General features: G+C 36.9%; 2 protein-coding genes across 10 annotated transcripts in view; both read right to left on the minus strand.

Annotated features, from left to right (window-relative positions):
• The window catches only part of PHACTR2 (phosphatase and actin regulator 2), a gene marked incomplete at both ends in the record, with an annotated part of 238,228 nt that overhangs the window by 118,369 nt on the left and 98,960 nt on the right, over positions 1 to 20,899 (minus strand). For 2 of the 9 annotated variants that reach the window (XM_081035578.1, XM_081035579.1), the window contains one exon: positions 1,797 to 2,275. The exons of 3 other annotated variants lie outside the window; for them this stretch is intronic. In XM_081035578.1, the coding sequence (XP_080891704.1) occupies positions 1,797 to 1,842 (46 nt within the window). Of the gene's footprint in view, positions 1 to 1,796; positions 2,276 to 20,899 lie in introns of those variants that run through there. 4 more of the 9 variants (XM_081035574.1, XM_081035575.1, XM_081035580.1 and 1 more) reach the window with 2 other exon arrangements.
• On the minus strand, positions 8,218 to 12,500 carry LOC308491700 (cytochrome c-like; the record flags this gene model as incomplete). The annotated part of the gene is made up of 1 exon (XM_081035664.1): positions 8,218 to 12,500. The coding sequence occupies one exon, from the start codon at positions 12,498 to 12,500 to the stop codon at positions 12,183 to 12,185; it is 318 nt and encodes a 105-aa protein (XP_080891790.1). The 3' UTR covers positions 8,218 to 12,182.

A 20,899-nucleotide genomic window follows, 5' to 3' on the forward strand; every position in this document is an offset into this window, starting at 1 on the left:
CCTTAACTGACAGAACAAAATGGGAAAACCCTCTACTCACATGTCTACATTGGTCACTTCAATGTATACAAACTTTTAAACAACTAAACAGAGAACCTGCAATTTAACACCACTCCATGAGCTATTCCTCTGAAATATCTTTTATGGTCAAGCATAACTTTTTGTCTAAATTAATTTTTGTATAAATAAACTGCACAATCTCTCAACATGATTAGTCATTTTATCAGGAATTACAGCAATCTGGGTTATTTTTTGCAGTACTGAGTAAGAGCTAAGACGGTCACTTTTTAGGGTTCTACTGTGCTTCTTAGTCATCATTTATGGGATATTCCTTGATTTTTTTTTTTGTAAAGGCAAAATTTACTCCTCATCATAACCCCCTAACAATATTTTTTTTGGCAAAAGAACTAAATTTAGGGCAGGACTTTATACCTGATATACTGGAGGACTGATTTAATTCTCTATTTTGCCAGTGCAGAAATTTAAAAATATAACTCTTCCTTAAAATGAAAAGAAGACACTTTAAATTTTAAAAACAAAGGAAACTATGCCTATTTGCACAAAATAGTTTTCTAAAATTAAGATCCAAATCGACACCGCTTTCTCCAAATCCCCAGAAAGCTTATCAGTATGAAGTGTCTGATGTTCTGGAGGGAGCCCTGTACAACCTTGTCATTAACAGTAAGGGAAGGCGCGATCTTTCTTTGGATTCTGATTTCCCTCCTTTGCAGAGGGTTGTTCTCCTGGGGCATTCACATAAGCCCCAGCAAAGCTTATGCTACTCCAGGGAGTGAAGCTCTACAATATAAACAAACCCATGTGGGGAGAGGTTGGGAGGATAGAACTCTATCTAGTTAGGGACATCCTGGAGCTGATTAAAAATACCTTCATCTGTGCCCTGTCATTTCCTTTCAGCAAGATCCTGTTGGTGTTTACACAAATGTCTCAAGGAATAACTTGAACTGTCAGTGGAAAAACATCAAGATAATACCTTTTTAATTTATTTCATTCTCCAATCACAAGTTACGCCATCAAAAAGTTGTTTATCCCTACACTGCTGGAGAAATGCCAGACGTACCTTCCTTCCCTTTTTTTTTTTTTTTTTAAGAAAATGTAGAAAACAAACTTAAAAAGAGGTATTATAACTCCGAAACGTTATACAGGTTTCCACAAAACGAACGGGAGCCTTCCATAGCTGCGTGCATGGGCTATGTTTCCCCCCCAAATTTACAGCGTCTGCGTCTTACATCAACAAAACAAATATCATTTGAAACAAGCGTTTTCTTTTTGTCGTTACTAAGTATTCCGCGTTCTGCCAGGATAAGAGAAAGAAGGCAATCAGCACTTCTACCACGGAAACCAAACCATAAATCAGTTGAAAAGCTTGAAAGCATTCAGTTCTGGTCTGTTCAGAAGCCAAGCGTCAAGACAGAAAAAAAACACAAAACCTGTTGGCACGTTTCTCTCACTCTCTAAGTTTCGCGTGCTGAAAACACTGGAATACGCCAGAGGCGTTTCTGTTCCATTTCAGGCTCGGAAGTCAACTCAGATCAAGACCAAAGAGGGGCATCTCCTACGGAAAATGGAGCCTGTGCCTTTAAAGTAAAATCGGCCGGATCCCCCAAGACATTCCACTGTTCCACGACAAAGAGTTTGGGGGAGCGCTCCCTCTCGGCTTCCTCCGAGGGACTCGGCGGGTTCGGGCAGGGCCAGGCCAGTCCCCGGGCCCTGGCCCGTCCCAGCTGGCCCGGGAAGCCCCGCGCCGCGGGGGCGCCTCGCGTGCGCCCGGGACTCACCGCTGCTGGGCTGCGGGGACAGCGTAGAGACCGAGGTCTGGCCCATGTCTAGGGTCGCGGGGCCAGGTCCAGCGATCACGCGGCTCTTTTGGTCCTTCGGTCATGGGTCCGCTCGCAGACAGACTTCCAAGCGTGCATTTCCCGTCTGTGCGGAGCTCCCCGCCGGGTCCCCTCACCTTCTCCCCTGCGCGGGTCTCCCAGCCCGGCCGGCCGCAGCCGGCGCGGCGGATCCTGCCCAGCGGATGCCTGTCATTCCTCTATGCAGATTAGCTGGGGTCAGGGGTCACGGAGGAGGAGTGAGGGGGAGAGGGCCGGAGGGAGGGGAGGAGGGGGAAGTAGGGGGCGCAGATGTGGGGAGGGCAGAGGCCGGGGCTGGTCCGGCCGCGCCCGCGGGGGCGCTGAGACCCGCACGTCCCCCCCACCCCGGTCCCCCAGGGTAGGAGAGAGTGCGGGCGACTCCCTTTTAACTTAAAAGGTTCAATGTCAAATGATCCTTTAGGGCTGGAAGTAAAGGAATTAAAGTACTTAGTCACGGTACTTAGTTTAAGAAAATTTGTTTCTTTAAAGGTTAATACCTTCCTCACGTTCTCTTGCACTATGGGAGCACTGTTAGATGTCTTTTATGTGTGCATGTCTTCTTGTTTTAAAAATTATCTTCCTTTTCACATATAGGATTGACGAAAACAGCATTGGCAGTCTCAGTCAGGTGGGACAATAAATCTGAATGATGAATCCATGTGTGAGGTCAATAAAGTATACACTTTGCTCTCTACCAGCTAAAACTCTAAAAAGATGCTCACCTCTCCTATTTATGAAACGATCACTGTGAGGACTATCAGACAGTGGTAAAGTGTTCAAAATATACAAAAGGTGAAAACAACAAAGACAACAGTAATTTATTTTAGAAGTCAACATTCCCTAAAAGTTGAATGAAATTTTATTATAATATCCTATTAAATCTCAGTCTTCTTGAAAATGTGAATCTAAATAAATACTCTTGGTATTTACGATTAATGATTAGACTGATGAATAATCTAGTCCATACACAGACACACATATATACATATATATATATGTATATGTATATACATATATATATATGTATATATACATATGGCATTAGACTGGGTGGTGGTTACATAAATGTATTAGCTTTATGAAAACTCATTGAGTTGTATACTATGATTTGTATCCTTTTTTCAATGTATATGTTTTATTAAACAGTAAAAAACGTGCAATACATTTAGGTCACTTGCCACAGCTTTCACTTTTTAGATTTTTCTATATATTAAACTCAAAACTATAAAAAGCTATATAGTGTATATATGATAAAATAATCTGTTATCTAATGCTTTAAACATGAAAATCGTTTTTTCCTAAAGTGTATGTCATTTGCCTTATTTTTTAAAAAGATATGTTTGTCTGTTTCATCATGGTTAAATAAGTTGCCCTATTTTTTAACACCCAATAGCCCATACTCATTGTGGGAAAGATTTTTCCCCCTAGAATAGTGTGATTAATTAATTATCTACTTCCCTTTGCCAAATTCACTCTTAAGAAACCCTGATTTTTTTAATGAAATTGAGTACCAAGATGTGAGTTCTAACTAGGACACTGAAATTAATCTTAACTAAATTTCCTTAAAAGTGCAAAACTGTGTTTTGGGAACACATTCCAGCTGGAGGGTTCAGCAGTGAAAATAAACAATTATAATGTTTTTTTCCATTTCTTTGATTGAGGTTGCCTTAAAACAACAAAACAACAACAAACCTAGGTTAAGTGTTCTCTCAACCTAAATTGAGAGGAGGGAACTTCTCATTCTTTCTTCTATTGATAGAGGCTAATTAATAACAGAGTTCACTGAGTAGAGGAAATACATACTAAATTTTGCACATTAAAATATGTAAATTTAATGATTTTAAAGATCGACAAAAGTTAAACTTTGAGGTACAGTATTTTTGCTATTGTTACTTCATTTCCTTGAGAAACGATAATGTGTCTCTTTTTATTTCTTGTACAAATTCTTATTTCAAACATCAAAGAGGTATTCTATAATTCTAGTCTTTCAGGATTCGCTAAATCTATATTTACGTTATTCAAAACCTTTCATGATTTGCTAGTTAATATAATCTAAACCTCATCTGGGATTCTTAAAATCCCCTGATCAGGTTACCTGCTTTTCTCTGAAACTTTTCCAGTTCCATTACATTATCCGTGAAGCATGTCAACCAAAGTTGCAGGAAGTGTACACTAAGGTTGCTTTATAAGGATGGGACAGTTATTCTATTCGATTTGCAGAGCTTCTGATGGGACTTGGCATTTATCACAGCTAACAAATTATACTAATGAGCATAGAAAAAGTCTATAGAAATCCCTAAATTTCATTTCTAGGTCATAACTTAAAGGTTAGAATTTATCAGGGTATTTTAAGATAATTCCCCCTCCTCCCAAATTGCCTTATTCTTGCTTTATTAGAGCTCATCTGCTATTATTCAGCCAACTCACAGTTTTCTAAGCATTCTGGGTGTTAATCCTATGGGTCTATAGTTTAAACTGTGGGAATGTTTAATGTCATCTGAAAAATATGGATATTTCTCTATTACCTCTTTCCAGGGGATTTATAAAAATGCTAAACAAGATTAGTGCCAACAGCTGTCTATAATTCTTTAGCATTTGTCCCACTGGTCCTATTCTTTGATCTATATTTCTAAACCAATCTCTTATTAGGTGATATCCTAGTAAATATTTAACCACTTTTGTCTGGGGGTAGGTGACAGGACTGAGCTGTGATTTGTAGTGTTTGCTGGTTTCCATGATGTAAATACTCCTGCAATGGCCAATTTGACAAGCAGTCAACTAGCTTGCAAAATTTATGTCAACTGGTTTGCAAAATTACTAGACATTTGACAACTGGCTTGTATGAGTTGACTTCGGCATACCACTACTTTCATCTTTTATAATACACTGCCACCAAATCATACCATGACTGCATTTTAGGAACCATTTATGTTAAACCTTCTTAAAAATACAGAATGATGGCATCTACTGATTTTTCAACTATTCAGTCTAAATATTTTTCGATCCCTGACAGAACTTCTGTGAATTATTCTGATTATTCTGATTTATTATTTAATTCTGAAAAGAAATTAAATTGAGTGGATTAGTTACCTAGAATTTTCCCTTCCAGAAGCTGGTTTGTGTTTTGACAAAGAGGTTGTACTTACTGAGATTTTCAAGCATTTCACCCTATAACACAAATTTCACTGGCTGGTCTGATTGCAGAAGTTATTGAGCTCACCCATCTGGAGTACCCAAAGTTACACTTGCACTCCTAATGAATGGAAAACACTATGTTTACTCTATCTAAAAGTAGACATAAACCTAAATTTTGGCATCTATTGGTGGAAAACTCCTTCCCTACTAGGTCAAAGTCCAAATTGCAGACATAATTTGGTGGCTAGAGAAATGGTTTACAATTACGATAGTCCCCACTACTAAGTCCTGTAACTTAGTTCACAGCCAGCCTTTTCTACGTGGCCAAATCTAACCTTGGAGTGGGAGAGAGAGTGAGGTCTTCCTCCCTGAGAGCACAAAGGCTGTGAATAGCTTCCTGGGTGTTTGCTTTGCCCAGATGGTGGGTCACAGCAGGGGTGGCCCAGGAAACAACAGAGGGTGGAGGCCACTTACAAGTAGATGAAGGTCCTCTTACTCAGCATCCTTATTCCTGAACTTAGCCGTGAAGGTCCAGCGAGTTATTGATATATTTCCCTGAGTAAAGGAATAGGAGTAATGGAAAACCCTTTCCTAGTGGGAAGGAAATGAAACGAAGTGATTAAAATTAGTAGTTTATCAAATAGGATTTTTAAAAAATATGTGTTTGTTTTCCAGATACAATGGTTAGAAGAAACAACAGAAATTCACCTAAAATCATCTAAAGTATTATTTTAGCCAATTATTTTCTTTCTACCTACCATTATCAGATTTATTAAAAGGCAGAACGTTATCTTTTCTCCCTTCCTCTGATGGAGGTGCTAGAGGGCAATTTTTATACTTACAAGGCTATTTTAACACAAGCAGTTCTAATAATCACATAAAAGAATATATAACTCAAAAACTAAAAACTGATGTGCAAAACTTTTAAGTGTCGAGATAGTTTTGTTTGATTTGTTTTTGTTTTTACTAGAATATCTGCTGGTTTTTAAAAACTGTATTATCTTAAAACTTGGCAGCATTTTGTGAGAGGCAGTTTACTTAGAAAAATATAACTACTAAAAAGCAAATAGAAGTTTAACTATTTCTTATAATTTCAGTTGAAATTCTGTGTATGTAACTAGTGTTTACTTTAAAAATATTACTCATTAGCAATTGCAAACAAATATTTCCTATGGCTTTCATTTTGACAATTCTGAGAGATTTTGGTTTTAACACAATAATATAAACACACAAAGGAGAACTTTGGTTAAGAAAAAAAATACAACTTTGGACATTCTAGTTATATTAAGCATCAGTAGGAGAGTAAAACCACATTCCACAAGTGTTAGAACAGGAAGTAAACCTGCAAGACAGGCTTTCCTTTCCTATTGTTCTCATATTTTTATATGATTTATTTCCTGAGTTTTCCTTCTACTGCTTGCTCAAGCTGAAGAGATTAACAAAATACCTTGCCCTCTGCCTTTGTGCAGAGGGTGTGGTGTGTCTCACGTGTGCTTACTTAGTGACTGGGCTGGAAGTTGGAAGATTTACTCTGGAAAATAAAGACCTTGAGGGGTGGTGCTGAATTTCCCTTTCCAAAAACTTTCTCTCACCCCAGGTGTAATTTACTGCACTTTATTTTATAAGAAAAACAAATACTCATCCACTGCATATAAAGCTCTGACAACTGTTATAAAAGTAATAATCTTTAACTTACTGACAAAAAATCCATACAGAATAGTGCTTAAAGATATCTTTAATAATTACTGCCCAATTTACAGAAAATAATTGCTTCGAGTAAGGTCCAAATCACTGTTTGATTAACTATCACATCCATCCCTAAACTATAACAAAATATTGGGCACATAGAGGGCACTTAATACACATGTAGTACATAAAAGAATAAACATTGATATTATCTCCTTAATTATAGCAGCTTGAAGTATGGATGGGGAAAAACATACATCTAGGAAAATGTGTATGATTTTGGTAATAGTATGTAAACTCCATAGTAAGACAATATCAAGTCTGGCAATGACTGTAAATTTCCTTTTCTACATATAAGGTTCTGTACTACCTGTGGTTTCAGGCATCCACTGGGTCTTGAAATGCATCCCCCATGAATAAGGCAGGACTACTGGATATACTCATATATACTGTTTTTCCCCCTGTATATACCTACCTGTGATAAATTTGATTTCTAAATTAGGCATAATAAGAGAGTAACACCAATAACTAATAATGAAATAGAACAATTAAAACAATACACTGTAATGAAAATTCTGTGAATGGCTTTGGGGCCATTGTTAAGTAAAATAAAGGCTACTTGAATACAAACACTGTCCACCACAGTCAATCTGATAACTAAAAGGGCTACTAAGTGATTGACAAGCAGGGAGCACTTACAGCCTGGATACGCGGGACAAAGGGATGATTTGTGTCCTGGGCAAGACGGAGTGGGACAACGCAAGATTTCATCACGCTACTCAGAATGGCAGCAATGTAAAACATATGACTTATTTATTTCTGGAACTTTCCATTTAATATTTTCAGACCACAGTGGACTGTGGGTAACTGAAACTGTGGAAAGAGAAACCATGAACAAGGGGGGAACTCCTGTACATGGTGGAGGGTGAGTGTTGTAGCTTACAAGTAAAAGATTATAACAATTATGGAGATCTGCCCCACCAAGAGGTAAGGATGAATGAGGATGGGCTGCTAGAGGCAATTTTATTAATTGCTAAATCCACATCTCTCCAATACAGTCAGCAATTCTTTCTCACGATGCCTCAAGAACATGAAGCACTTCTAAATAAAAGAAAGATCAAATTCTGATTGCAAGTGGTTAGTAGTCACTGTATTTGTTCCTTTATTGCTTACGACTTTGTTGAGGAATGATTTTAAAACTCTAGAAGCTACCGTTTTAAACAGTTAAATGAATTTTGGTAAATATATACAACCACCACCACAATCAAGTTTTAGAAAACTTTGAGAACCCTAAAGAGCTCCATCGTGCTCCTCTGCAGCTAATCCCTATCCCACCTCTTAGCATCAGGCAATTACCGACCTGCTTTTCTTCCCTAAAGTTTTGAGTTTTCTAAAATTTCATATAAATAGAATAATACTATATGCAGTTTTTTATAGGTATTTGGCATATTTCACTTAATGTTTTTGATACTCATTCATGTTGTTGTATGTATTAGTATTTTTTTTCTCTTTTGTTCCGAGTAGTGTTCCATTGTGCAGCTATCCCAAAGTTTGCTTATCCATTTACCAATTAAATGGGCATTTGGGTTGTAACTGTATTTCATTGTATTTCTATTCTATGAAAATACATAGGCTCTACATTATATCATATGTATGCTAGTTCTGTATAAATAAGAATTCATTTATTGGTTCATCATTCATTTATTGATGCGCCATTTATTATGCTTCTCCTTTGTACCAGGCTCTGTTGTAGGTACTTGAGACATAGAATTAAACAAGTAAAAATACTACACTCATAGAACTTATATTTTAATGAAAAACAGAAAATAAGCAATGAACATAATAAATCAGTAAATTTTACAGCAATTTAGAAGATGAAAAGTTCTTTAAAATCAACAGAGACAGGTAAGGGAGACTGGATTGGTGTGTGATGGTCAAAGTAGTCCTCACTGAAAAGGTGATATTTGAGCACAGAACGTTAGCTATGTGGCTATCTGGGGGAAGAGTGGTACAAGCAGAAGGACCAGTAACATAAGATAGGAGCATGCCATAGGCCTGTTTGAGGAAATGTAAGAGGCCAGTGTGGTTGGAGTTGAGTATGGGAGGGGAGATGAGGAGGGGATTATAAGCCATGTAGGGCTTTGTAGTTGACCAGAAAGACTTCGGCTTTTACTGCAAGTGAAATGGGGAAACAATGACAATTTTAAACAAAGGAATGACACAATATGACCTATATTTTAAGATTACTACGACTTTTGAATAGCGGATAGAGAAAAAGTTGAAAGCAGAGAGACCAGGAGAGACAACAGGAATAATCCAAGCTAGAAATGACTGACTGAGACGAAGTTGGCAGCAGTGGGACAGGTAAACATGTACCTGGATTCTGGATATGTTTTAAAACTAGAGCCAAATTTAATCATGGGTTGAATCTGGGGAGTAGGAAAAAAAGGATGAAGCAAGGATGACTTCAAAATTTTATCGGAGCAATTAGAAGGATGGAGTTGCCATGAATTAAAACCAGGACAACAGTGAGTGGAATGGGTTTGGAGTAGAACATTAGAAGTTCAATTTTGAGTAGTTTGGTAAACATTCAAGTGGAGAATGAAAACAACCTTAGGTGTCATGGAGGAAAAAAATCAGTCTATACCTAGGCACATCTTAGTGAAATCAAATATCAAGTATATAGAGAAAACTTAAAAAGCAGATAGAAAGGACAGATGCTATTTGAACAAATCACACAAAAAATCCAAGAAGACAATAGAGTTGTATTTTCTTGGTGGTATGGAAAAACAACTGTCAACTTATAATTCCATACCCAGATAAACAATCGTTCACTAAATCAATCACTCATTAAAAGTGAATAATCACTAAAGGAAATTCTACAGAATATTCCTCAGTAAGAAAGAAAATGAGCCCAGATTGGGGGGCTGGGGGAGGAAGGGTGATGCAAGAAACAACAGTAAACACAGAAATGGATAAAATGATAGTGAATTTAATAACTACTGGCTGTATAAAATGGAAAAATAGTGAATTTTTAATATGTAAAGGTCTTAATTTTGACCAGAATAGAAAAATGGAATATTTTTTACTTTGTTAGAAAATGTATTGTTTCAAATAATAAGAAAAACACAATAATCAGCTTCCAAATCTGTAATTAAAAGTAAGGGATATAAAAAAAAGTTTCACTAATTCAAATATTGAAGAACTAAAATGGGTGCAAAAAAAGAAAAAAAGCATGCTAAAAAGGACACAAATGAAAATGGTGTATGTAAGTCCACATCGGTAATTGCAATAAATATGTAAGGAATATTCTTATCTAATGAAAGAGACTAAAAGATTGGAGGAAGCAAAAATACAATACATCTCTCTATGGGGTAATTTTAGGAGATACAACTAAAACAGCAAAAGCTGAACATAAAAGTATGAAAAATATATACCAAGAAAATACTCACCAAAGGAAACTTGGTATACCAATATCAATAACAGATTAATTAAAATCAAAATAATAAATAGCATAAAGGGACCTATTATTTAATGGTAAAAAGAATAACAAGAAGGTAGATGCAAAAATTATCAACTAGTATGCCCCTACCATCACAACCATGAAAAACAAAAAGGAAAAATATAGTATTACAAGGACAATTTAACAAATCTACAATAATACGGAGATTTTAACATGCCAGAAGATCAAGCAGACAAAATGTTTTTAAGTTTATAGATTCAAACAATCCAATTGAAAAGCTTGATGTAATAGATATATGTAGAGACCTGTACTCAAGAAATAGCAACTATATATTGAATAAATACTGGGTCATAAGAGAAATCTCAATATATTTTAAAGAATTCACTATACAAACCACAGTCTCTGACCGTAAAGAAATTAAATGTATTGGCTTTTCAGAAATCAGTAAGAAAAACAGTTAAAAATAGAAACAAAAACCCCTCTCACAAATTTTTGGAAACTAAACAAACAAACAAAAAAGCACTCCTAAGTGATGCAAGGAAATCAGACTGTAACTTAGCAAATGTTTAAAACTAAACAACAATGTACTACATTGTTGACTTTGTTAGAAAATACTAGGGAGCATTTGGAATTGTGCTAATGTGGTAATCAGAGATACATTTAAAGGCTTAATTGCATTTATTTGAAAAATAAGAAAGATTTATTTGGGGAAAAATAATATACTAACAAATAAATTAGGTAAGTATTAAACTGCTGAAGCTAAAACAGAAAAGAAAAAAGAAAAATAGCAAAGTAAGGAAATGATAAAAATAAAGGCACAAATGAAATAAGAACTAAAAATCAAGAGAGGTGATTCACTGCTTTGGTATATTGAGTACCTTCATTCATCCATGTGAAAAGCAAGGGTTGACTCAATGAATTAAGAGAACGCTCTGCATTTTTTGAATGGAACAAGTAATTGGAATGCAGGTGAAGACAACTCAAGATGAAGAACAGAAATACGAGGTAGTTGTAAGAACTGAAACGTCACTAGTAGGAAGGTGACTTTAAAACTTATTTTGCATTCAGGGAAAAATACAGATGCATTTTTAGTGTTATTTAAACCACTTCCATCATTAAATAGCTCAGCATTCTATAACTAAAAACAGACGAAGAACTCGCATCCACTGCTTACCTTTGTTTCCTTTAGAGTAAATATCTCCCTGCAATAATTTTTATTTGTAGTACAATGGTATCTTTAAAACTTCAAATGACATCTGAAGGGAGTCACAAATAAAACCAGTAGTTTCTCATATTTAACAGGCTTACCTTCAACTGTTCTTTACTTTTGTGCTTCTGGTATTTTAAAACAGGGGGGAAAGCCATAAGGTTTGTTCCTAAAAACGTATTTAGTTTTTTTTTGTTTTTTTTAAGTGTTAAATATTTTTTTATTTGTATTATACATAAACCAAACTAAAATGCCTTTCGTTACGTAAAAGGCCAATGGGTTAGATACACGGGATTTTAATTAAATTGGCATAGTTAGGACCAAAAAGATAAAGTGGGGACTGCCACCTTATCTTCAGCCCTTGCCTTTTAACAGGCTAATGAACACTTGAAACAGAATTGAGTCTGGCTGTTGTATAAGACAGTGAAGGGACTTCCTCAGTATTTAACATAATAATATAACCAGTTATACAAATCTAAATATAAAACTCCATTTCAAAACTCCTATAGATTTGAAGATGGCATTTACCATCTCTGTGAAAAGTTGAACATGACTCATCACATCCAATCATAGCTTTAGAAGGGGGAAAACAGTAATAGGACTTGCTGACCCGAAATTACCATCACGTTCAAAAAGCTATTCATATCCATTTAACCACAAGCCAATCTTATTTCAATTAGGACTGCCCAAAAGAAATGAAATATCAGCCATTCATGATCTAAATTCTGGTATGTGAGATCAATTTAAATATGGTACACATAAAAAAAAATGTCACGAGACATTTCTGTATTGTAATAAATAAGGCAGTGGCCAACTATTATTCCTTAGTAGCCTTTTTGAGATACGCTATCAAGTCTGCCCTTTCTGCAGTCTTCTTAATGCCAGCGAAGATCATTTTTGTTCCAGGGATGTACTTCTTGGGATTCTCCAAATACTCCATAAAGGTGTCATTTCCCCAGGTGATACCTTTGTTCTTGTTGGCATCTGTGTAAGAAAATCCAGGGGTCTGACCAGTCTTTCGCCCAAACAAACCATGGAGATTTGGCCCAGTCTTGTGCTTGCCTCCCTTTTCCACAGTATGACACTGGGCACACTTCTGCACAAAAATCTTCTTGCCCTTCTCAACATGACCCATTTTTAAATCGCTCTTTCGTTGGACACGAAACACAGTCCCACACTCGCAAGCCGGACGCCCCACTCTCTAGCGTATTTAGTTTTATTAGAACTTAAATCTGAATCTAAGACATGCCAACAAGTACAACAACCCTCTAGAGAAAATTGTACCGTGTTTCCCCGAAAATAAGACCTAGCCAGACGATCAGCTCTCATGCATCTTTTGAAGCAAAAATTAACACAAGACCCAGTCTTATTTTACTATAATATAAGACCGGTTCTTATCTAACATAATATAAAATAAGACCCGGTCTTATATTAATTTTTACTCCAAAAGACGTATTAGAGCTGATTGTCCGGCTAGGTCTTATTTTCAGGGAAACACGGTACATATTGAAGAGGCTTTATCATATAAAATAGATTTCAAAAACTGCCAGTTACTTCTCAATTAAGAAAAGTTGATACATTCTCCAAATAGCTGATAAAGATGGGAGCCAAGAAGCGGGGTGAGGCAACTTGCAGGTGTTCAGATTTAATCTTTCATCAAAACAAGATTTATTCAGGGAGAAAACATAACCACACAGTTAAGAAGTAGACATACAAAATGGGCTTGGAATACAGCCACTTTAAATCTACACACCACTTTCCAAAGCAACAAGGTTCTTTTACTAAAGGATTTTCGTTCCTCAACTTCTCTAAGCAGAAGACTTTCAGTTACAAGAAGGCACAAGGGAAATTTTTACAAGTTACAGAGGGGCCCACTACATAATAAGAAGCAATCTTTACCTGAAATAGTGATTTGTTATGCTTCAAAGGAGTATTGTTTTACTATTTATTTGTTTGTTTACCAGGAGAAAATGCTGTGGATTTTGCTTTGCTAAAATTTTCCAAAACCCACATAAAGCCCCAAAGATTTCACTGTTTTTTCAGATTACTATTTGGTTTCTTCTTTATAGGTGTGTATACAGCATTGTTTTGTAAACCAGTAACACAGTGATTTGTTTCTGTAAACTTGTGATGAATGCAATATTAAGCTACATTTATTAATAAAACAGTCAACATTAATATACATTTTCCACTTGAGTCTACGATTTTAGGGTGATAATTTTTGCTTTGTTTTCAAGTTAAATGTTACCCTATTTCATCCAGAATTTTTCATAATAAGCAAAAGCACTCTTTTGCATTTATATTTTGGTGTATTCTATTATTTATGTCAATATAGAAATATCTAGTACCTTACTCTGAAAATTTCTATTACTATCTAGAGAGTGAGACTTTCTTTCACAGCTGGCCAACACTGAAGATACTGAAAATTCATAGCATATTTTCTTCCCATCTTTTATCTAGGTTTATCTAAAGTCTTGGTTCTCAAACCTCTGTATCCCTCTTTTATTAACATCTAGAGGACTCATCCTTGGGTTTTATTTTCTATGTCTACATGGGTTGATTAATTCTCAATATCTGGCTGCCAGTTCTCCTATATCTTGTTTTAAAAGACATGTTCGCTTAGATGTTAAATCTTCTGTGACCTAAATCTATATATTTCCACAGCAATCTCCATCATGGAAATTTATCCCAAGGCTGTCCCCTCATCTCTCTCCTGCACGGGACTGAATATCATTTGGAGGTCATGCCTTGTTTACCATTATGAGACCAACACAGAGCCAGAACATGGGTAAGGGCTTAGTAAGCATGTATTTTATATATGAATGAATGAATGAATGAATGAATGAATGAATGAATGAATCCGATCTGTATCAATGCACTATTTAGATCTGTGGGTACCAGGGGAACAAGGAAAAGGAAATTGAGGATGCAGTAAAAGTATTGTGGGGTTCACTGTCAGATCTAAGCAGCAGTGTCAATAGAATACCATTTACAGATGCGTCCTTACATTTTTTGATTCAGGAATGGAAAAAACAGAGAATCTGAATATTGCCATCATCCACTGACTACATACATTTACGTTTTCAATATCCCCAGTTAAAGCTTTGTTCAATGTCTCCACTGAGATAACTGGCCTACCTGTCGTCAAAAATTGATTTGGTTAAAATACGGCAGTGATAAAGCTAAACAGGAATGTTCATTAACGCACACATCACTGCATACAGCTCAGTGGACTGGAGGGAGGGTTCTCGTTTACTCTGCTTTTGCAGGAAGGAAACGTGTGACTAAACTAAGGTAATACAAGAAATGTTCCTAAACATTGGGGTTGTGGTGGACAGACGCTAAGGTGGTTCCCTGGTATTCACACACTGTGTAAGCCCCTTCCCTTGAGGGCAGATGGGTTCTGTGACTTTCTTCTAACCAACAGACTATGGCAAGGATGTATGCGATTCGTTCATGTGATCACGTTAGGTAAGATTGTAACATTGGTCTTGCAAGGAGACACTCACGCTCTTCCTGGCTTTGAAGAAGCAAGTTGCCATGTTGTGAGGTGCCACATGGAGAGGGCCCCAAGGCAAGGAACAGAGGACGGACTCTGGCTCGCAGTCAGCAAGAAGCTGAGGCCCTCGGTCTGGCATTCTGAAGGAATGGAATGCTGCCAGTAGCCACGTGAGCTACGAAGCAGATCCTTCCCCACTCACACCTTAGATAAGACCACAGCCCTGGCTCTCACCTTGATTGCAGCTTTGTGATGTCTTGAGACTCTAAGCAGAGGGCCCCATAACGCTGTGCCCTACCTCCTGACACAAAAACTGAGAGATAATATGTTGTTTTAAGCTGCTAAATTTTTGGTAATGTTGTTAGCCATAGATAACTAACACAGTGGGCGTATAGATTATTTGAGAGGAAATAGAATATATGAGAAATTTAATTTGAATTAAAGGAGAGACGTAGCATGGCATGGGAAGAAGAGACCTTAGCATCTGAGGAGAAAGCCAGATGGTTAAGGTAACACTTTCCCCTCTGATGAGTTCAAAGAGGGACAGAGCCAGCAAAACAGACTATAGATAATAGTTGAAGAAAAATGTAGTTTGTATGTTAAAATACGTAGCTTTTCTGAAGCTATGTCATATTTCATTCAAAATATACCGGCATAGCTGAGCTGTCCACCCCCACCCAGCATATCTGAATTGCAGAAGCAATTTTTATGAAGTCACTTAAATCGGTTAGAGCCCAAAGTGTGTGTCTGACCCCAAAGGCTGTGATCTGTTCTTAACTCTCAAACAATTAGCTGGACCCTTATCTGTAACTCTTAGACATCCAGCTGTGGATGCCTACTGTGTAGTATAATGCATAGTAATATAATAATATAGCATAATGCAAGTTGTATACATTATATCATCCTATCTTTCTAGTTACTACCCCCATTAAAAAAATATATGGACTGAAAGCCCAAGAAGAGTGAAACTGCTCATATTATCTATCCATCCATCCATCCATCCATCCATCCATCCATCTCCTATCTCCTCCTACTACTGGAGTACAAGCTCCATGAGGAAAAATATTTTTTGTTTGTTTGTTTAATACCCATCCCCTTGCATTTTGGTGGCAATCAGTAAATATTTGTTGAATGAATGAGTCGCCTTCATCTTTCCTTATTATGTCCTCATTTGTAAGATAGGGATGATGATAATAGTGTCTACCTGAATCAGTTGCAAGGATCGACTGACGCAACACGCATGACATGATTAGCACACAGCCTTGCGTGTAGTAACTGATCAGCAAAACTTAGCTACTATTAAAACACATTATTTAAATATACTTTATTGAAGCAACCTGTTAGGAAAAAGAGCCTGAGCACTGTAATTCATTTTCAAATATAGAACCACACCGTTGAAGAGGTTCAACTTGAGATTAAATTTTAATTTCACATGTAAGTTTAACCTGAACTTTAAGAATTTAAACTGATTTTGAAATAAATTTGGATATGGCAGTACATCTCCAAAACAACAAAGGATTTGACGTCAACAGGTTAAACGTGATTTTTGCTATAGAATTTGTTCCTTTGTATAGCATAAATTTAGAATTTGTCTAGTCCAAGCTTGAACCCAAGAAGAAATCCCTCTGGCATTCCCATCCAAAGGGTCAGGAAAATTTTTCAAAAATTAAAAAGACTGGCCACCAAGGGTTAGTGAGAACATACAGCAACTGGGACTTTCACTCATTGTTGGTGGGAGTGTAAAATGATCATTTAGAATTTGGAAATTTGGTCTGGCAGTTTTTATAAAGTTAAATATACACTTGTTCAATGACTCAGAAATTCTATTTCCAGGCATTTATCTGAGAGAAATGAAAACATATATCCATAAAAGACTTGTTCAAGAACGTTCATGGCAACTTTATCCATATAAGCCAAAAAAGGAAACAATCAAATTTCCATCAATAGGAGAGTGGATAAATATACCCTGTTATATCCATCATTGGAATATTATTCAGTAATGAAACACTGTGCTTCCCAGAACCCCCTCAGAAATGCAGGACTTATTCTCTTTCTGCTGAGAGTGCTGCTAGAAGATAGCCCTTTTGGTGTGAGTGTGGGGGTTCCTTGGCTGAAACAAACATCCTTGTCCAAAGAACCTTCTTCCCGGAGAAGGAGCCCACATCCAATGCCTGATCAACATGGGGTGGGCAGATCTTGCCACAACTTGAGACTACTCAGACCGGCCATCCAGCTCCAGTGCTCCCACTGGCAGGCGGGAATTCTACCATTGAACTACCACCCATGCACCGATGGCATCCGTCATGGCGAGCGCCCATTGAGATCAACTGAGGCCCGTGTTGGGGCTGCATCACAGCTCCACTTCTCCCTCTGCTCAATCCTGCTTCTTTCCCACCCCCTTCCAAAGCTGTAGATCCCAAGAGTTCTCCTTCATAAATGCCCTGCATGCTAATCTTTGTCTCTTTTCAGGGAATCCAACCTGTAAGAAATTACTGATAAACCCAATGGATGACCCTCAAAACCATTTTACTGAGTGAAAAAAGGAGACACAAAAGGGTATATTTTATGATTCTATTGATAAGAGTTCTACGACTGGACAAACTAATGGGTGGTGAAAGAAATTAGAACAGTGTTTGTCTCTGGGTGGGGACAGACTGGGAGGGGCCATTAAAGATCTTTTTGTAGGGTTAGGAATATTCTATATCTTGATAGGGGTGTGGGTTGCAAGGATACATGCAGTTCTCAAAACTTACTGAATTGTTCTTAAAATCATAGATTTCACCACATGTAAAGTATAGCCCAATCAAATAAATGTAAAAAATAAAAAAGCAACCACATCAAACTTGGTTTAAGTTGAATTTATGGTCATCTAACATTCAAAATATTTATTGTTTGACTATAGTTAATCAAGTGTCTAGTCATGTGGAAACTGGCAGTTGGTTTTTTGAACCTAAGTTTGGAAATCCACATGTTTGTTGTGCTCATCTTTTTGTGGATTGCAAAAGTAGTAGACACACTCTTTCTATTTGAGTCATTAATTTATAATGCTTTGCTAATCAGTTATAGCTTCAGAAGCTTGTAAAAAGGCATAAAATGGCTTTTTCTATGATGACATCTATTCATTTATCAAAATATTGGGTACAATATTCATTCAACTGTAGATTCATTTATCTATATGCTTATTTAGTATTGATCATTAAGAGGATTTTAGATGAGATTATGAAGTCATAAAATCATCGACTTTTAGAGTTGAGAAAGACTTGCAATTCCTCGGTTTGCAGACGAGGAAGCTGAGGCTCAGAGGAGATCACTGGGTTGCCAAGACTGGTTGCCGTAGTCTAGACAAGAGTAAATCCACATCCTAGCGCACATTCCACCAGGTAGCCCTGCCACATTCTCTGTGCCTGCGCTCTCCTCTGAAGTCAGCTTGGAGAAGGAAACAAAGAATATACTGTATCTTGTGATTTCCTCTTCCCTCCACCAATGCTTCTTACTTTAAAATACTTCCCCCTTGTAATCTAACTTTTACCATAAAGTAAGAGAAAACAGCATGTCTGCTGCCTCTCTCCTTTCCTCTACCTCTCCTATGGCAATTTGTCGGAAGTGAGTTCAGTGAAAAGGAAACCATATTTGATTCTCAGTCAAGAGGTTTGGCAAAAAAAATAGAGCTTTTTATTAAAAGTTCCAAGACCTTCCATATCTATGGAGAGATAATGGCTAGTATGTGGTAATAGGTACAAACTCAAGAAGTAAGTCTGTAATAGGAACAAAAAGTAAATCATAAATGGAAACACTCAATTGCAATCATCTATTTCTCTCTAGATTTTTCTCATAAATGCTGTGGCTTCCACAGAATGAGTTGCAAATCTTTTTTTTTTTTTTCATACATTTTCTAAGAAAGACCTGGGAAAGCAGATGAACGGCAAGAGAGGAGAAGGAGAGAAACCCTACAGTTAATGACATATTCTATCCTCTCTACCCACCTATTTTTTTATGGTTGTTTTATTATAACATCTTAATTGAGCTATGATTCCCATAGCATACAATTCACCCATTTAAAGTGTACAACTGAGTGTTTTTAGTTTATTAACTGACTTGTGTAACCACCATTACAATCAATTTTAGACTATTTTCATCACCCCAGCAGGAACCTCTGTACCCGTTAGCATTACTCCTCATTTTCCCACAATAAATACCCCAGCCTTGGGCAACCACTAATATACTTTCTGTCTCCAGGGATTTGCCGATTCTGAACACCTTATGTAAATAGAATCGTACAACACATGGTCTTCTTTCATTTAGCGTAATGTTTTCAAGGGCCATCCATATTGTAGCATGTATCAGTACTCCATTTATTTTTATCACCAAATAATATTCCATTACATGTATACACTATATTTTATTTATCTATTCATCAGTTTGATGGACATTTGTTTTTACTTTTTGGCCATTATGAATAATGCTATGAAATTCATGGACAAGTTTTTGGTGATCATGTTTTCATTTCTCTTGTGTATATAGCTAGGGGTGGAATTGCTGGTCATATGGCAGCTCTATGATTGTTTGAGGAACTGCCAGACTGTTTTGCTAAAATGCCTGTACCATTTTACATTCCTACTAGCATATATGAGGGTTCCAGTTTCCCTACATCCTTGCCAGCACTGGTTATTACCTGTCTCTTTGACTATATTCATTCCAGTTAGAGTGAAGTGGTATCTTATTGTGGTTTTGATTTTCATTTTTCTGATGGCTAATCTTTTCAAAAGATGAGCATCTTTTCATCTGTTTATTGGCAATTTGTATATCTTCTTTGGAGAAGTGTCTATTCAGATTCTTTGTCCATTGTTTAATTGGGTTATTTGTCTTTATATTGTTGCATTGTAATAGTTCTTTATATATTCTGCATACAAGCCCCTTATCAGGTAAGAGATTTATAGAAATATTCTCCCATTCTCTGGGTTGTCTTTTCATTTTCTTCATGGTGTCCTTTGAAGCACAAAAGTTTTTAGTTCGATGATGTCCAAATTACCTATTTTCCCTTTTGTTTCTTATGCTTTTGGTGTCATAGTTAAAAAACCATTGCTTATTCCAAGATCATGAAGATTTACACCTATATTTTCTTCTAAGAGTGTTACAGTTGTAGCTCTTACATTTAGATCTTTGGTTAACTTTGAGTTAATTTTTTCCCATATGGTGTGAGGTAGGGTTCTCATTTCATTCTTTTGTATGTGGCTATCCAGTTTCTCTAACACCATTTGCTGAAAAGACGCTTCTTTCCCCTCATTGAATTGTTTTGGCAACTAATTTATCCATTTATGGAAATTTATCAAATTTTCATAAATGTGAGGGTTTATTTTTGGACTCTCAATATTCTTCCAGTTATTCCACATATAAACCACTTCCACAAAATAAACTTGGTACTTGGAAAGATATATTAATTCTTTCAGGCCATTAGTAAACTCAAAGCACTATACATCAGATAAACAGCTCGTTATATTTTCAGTATCTCCATAGAAGATAAGGGATTTGGCAAGAGCAGTGTGGAAGTATTCTATTGTCTCACTTCAGGCAAGAAGTTGAAGTTCAGGGATAGGAGCTAAAGCAGCCTTCATCATATAAGGATGGAAAGACCAACGCTCTTTTTGTAACACCTTTACCAAAATACAGAGTGAAACCTCAAAGTGGCTCACATTTCTAAACACAAGTCATCTTCCTAAGATGTCCTGTGACTGGCTTTGTCCCCAAAGGACCATAGTATACTTGTAAGGGACACCTCTGAGACAGCTGAGTCAGAGGCACCCAAGACAACGGCTCTTGTCGTGAGACAACAATCACACCCTGTGGAACCAAGTGTGCCTGTCCGGCTTTGGGAAAGTTGTCAAAACTTTCCCAACTTTTCAGAGAGAAAAATCACAACTTTTCAGAGAGAAAAGGGAGACTGCTGCTAGGAACACCTGGTGCGTTTCTATTGTCTGCCGGGAGCTTCTGGCCTAAATCTTGCCGGAAATAACATGGATGTTCCTGAGATGTTCCTG

Source organism: Rhinolophus hipposideros, assembly GCF_964194185.1.
Source record: "Rhinolophus hipposideros genome assembly, chromosome: 3".
NCBI classification, from domain to species: Eukaryota; Metazoa; Chordata; class Mammalia; order Chiroptera; family Rhinolophidae; genus Rhinolophus; species Rhinolophus hipposideros.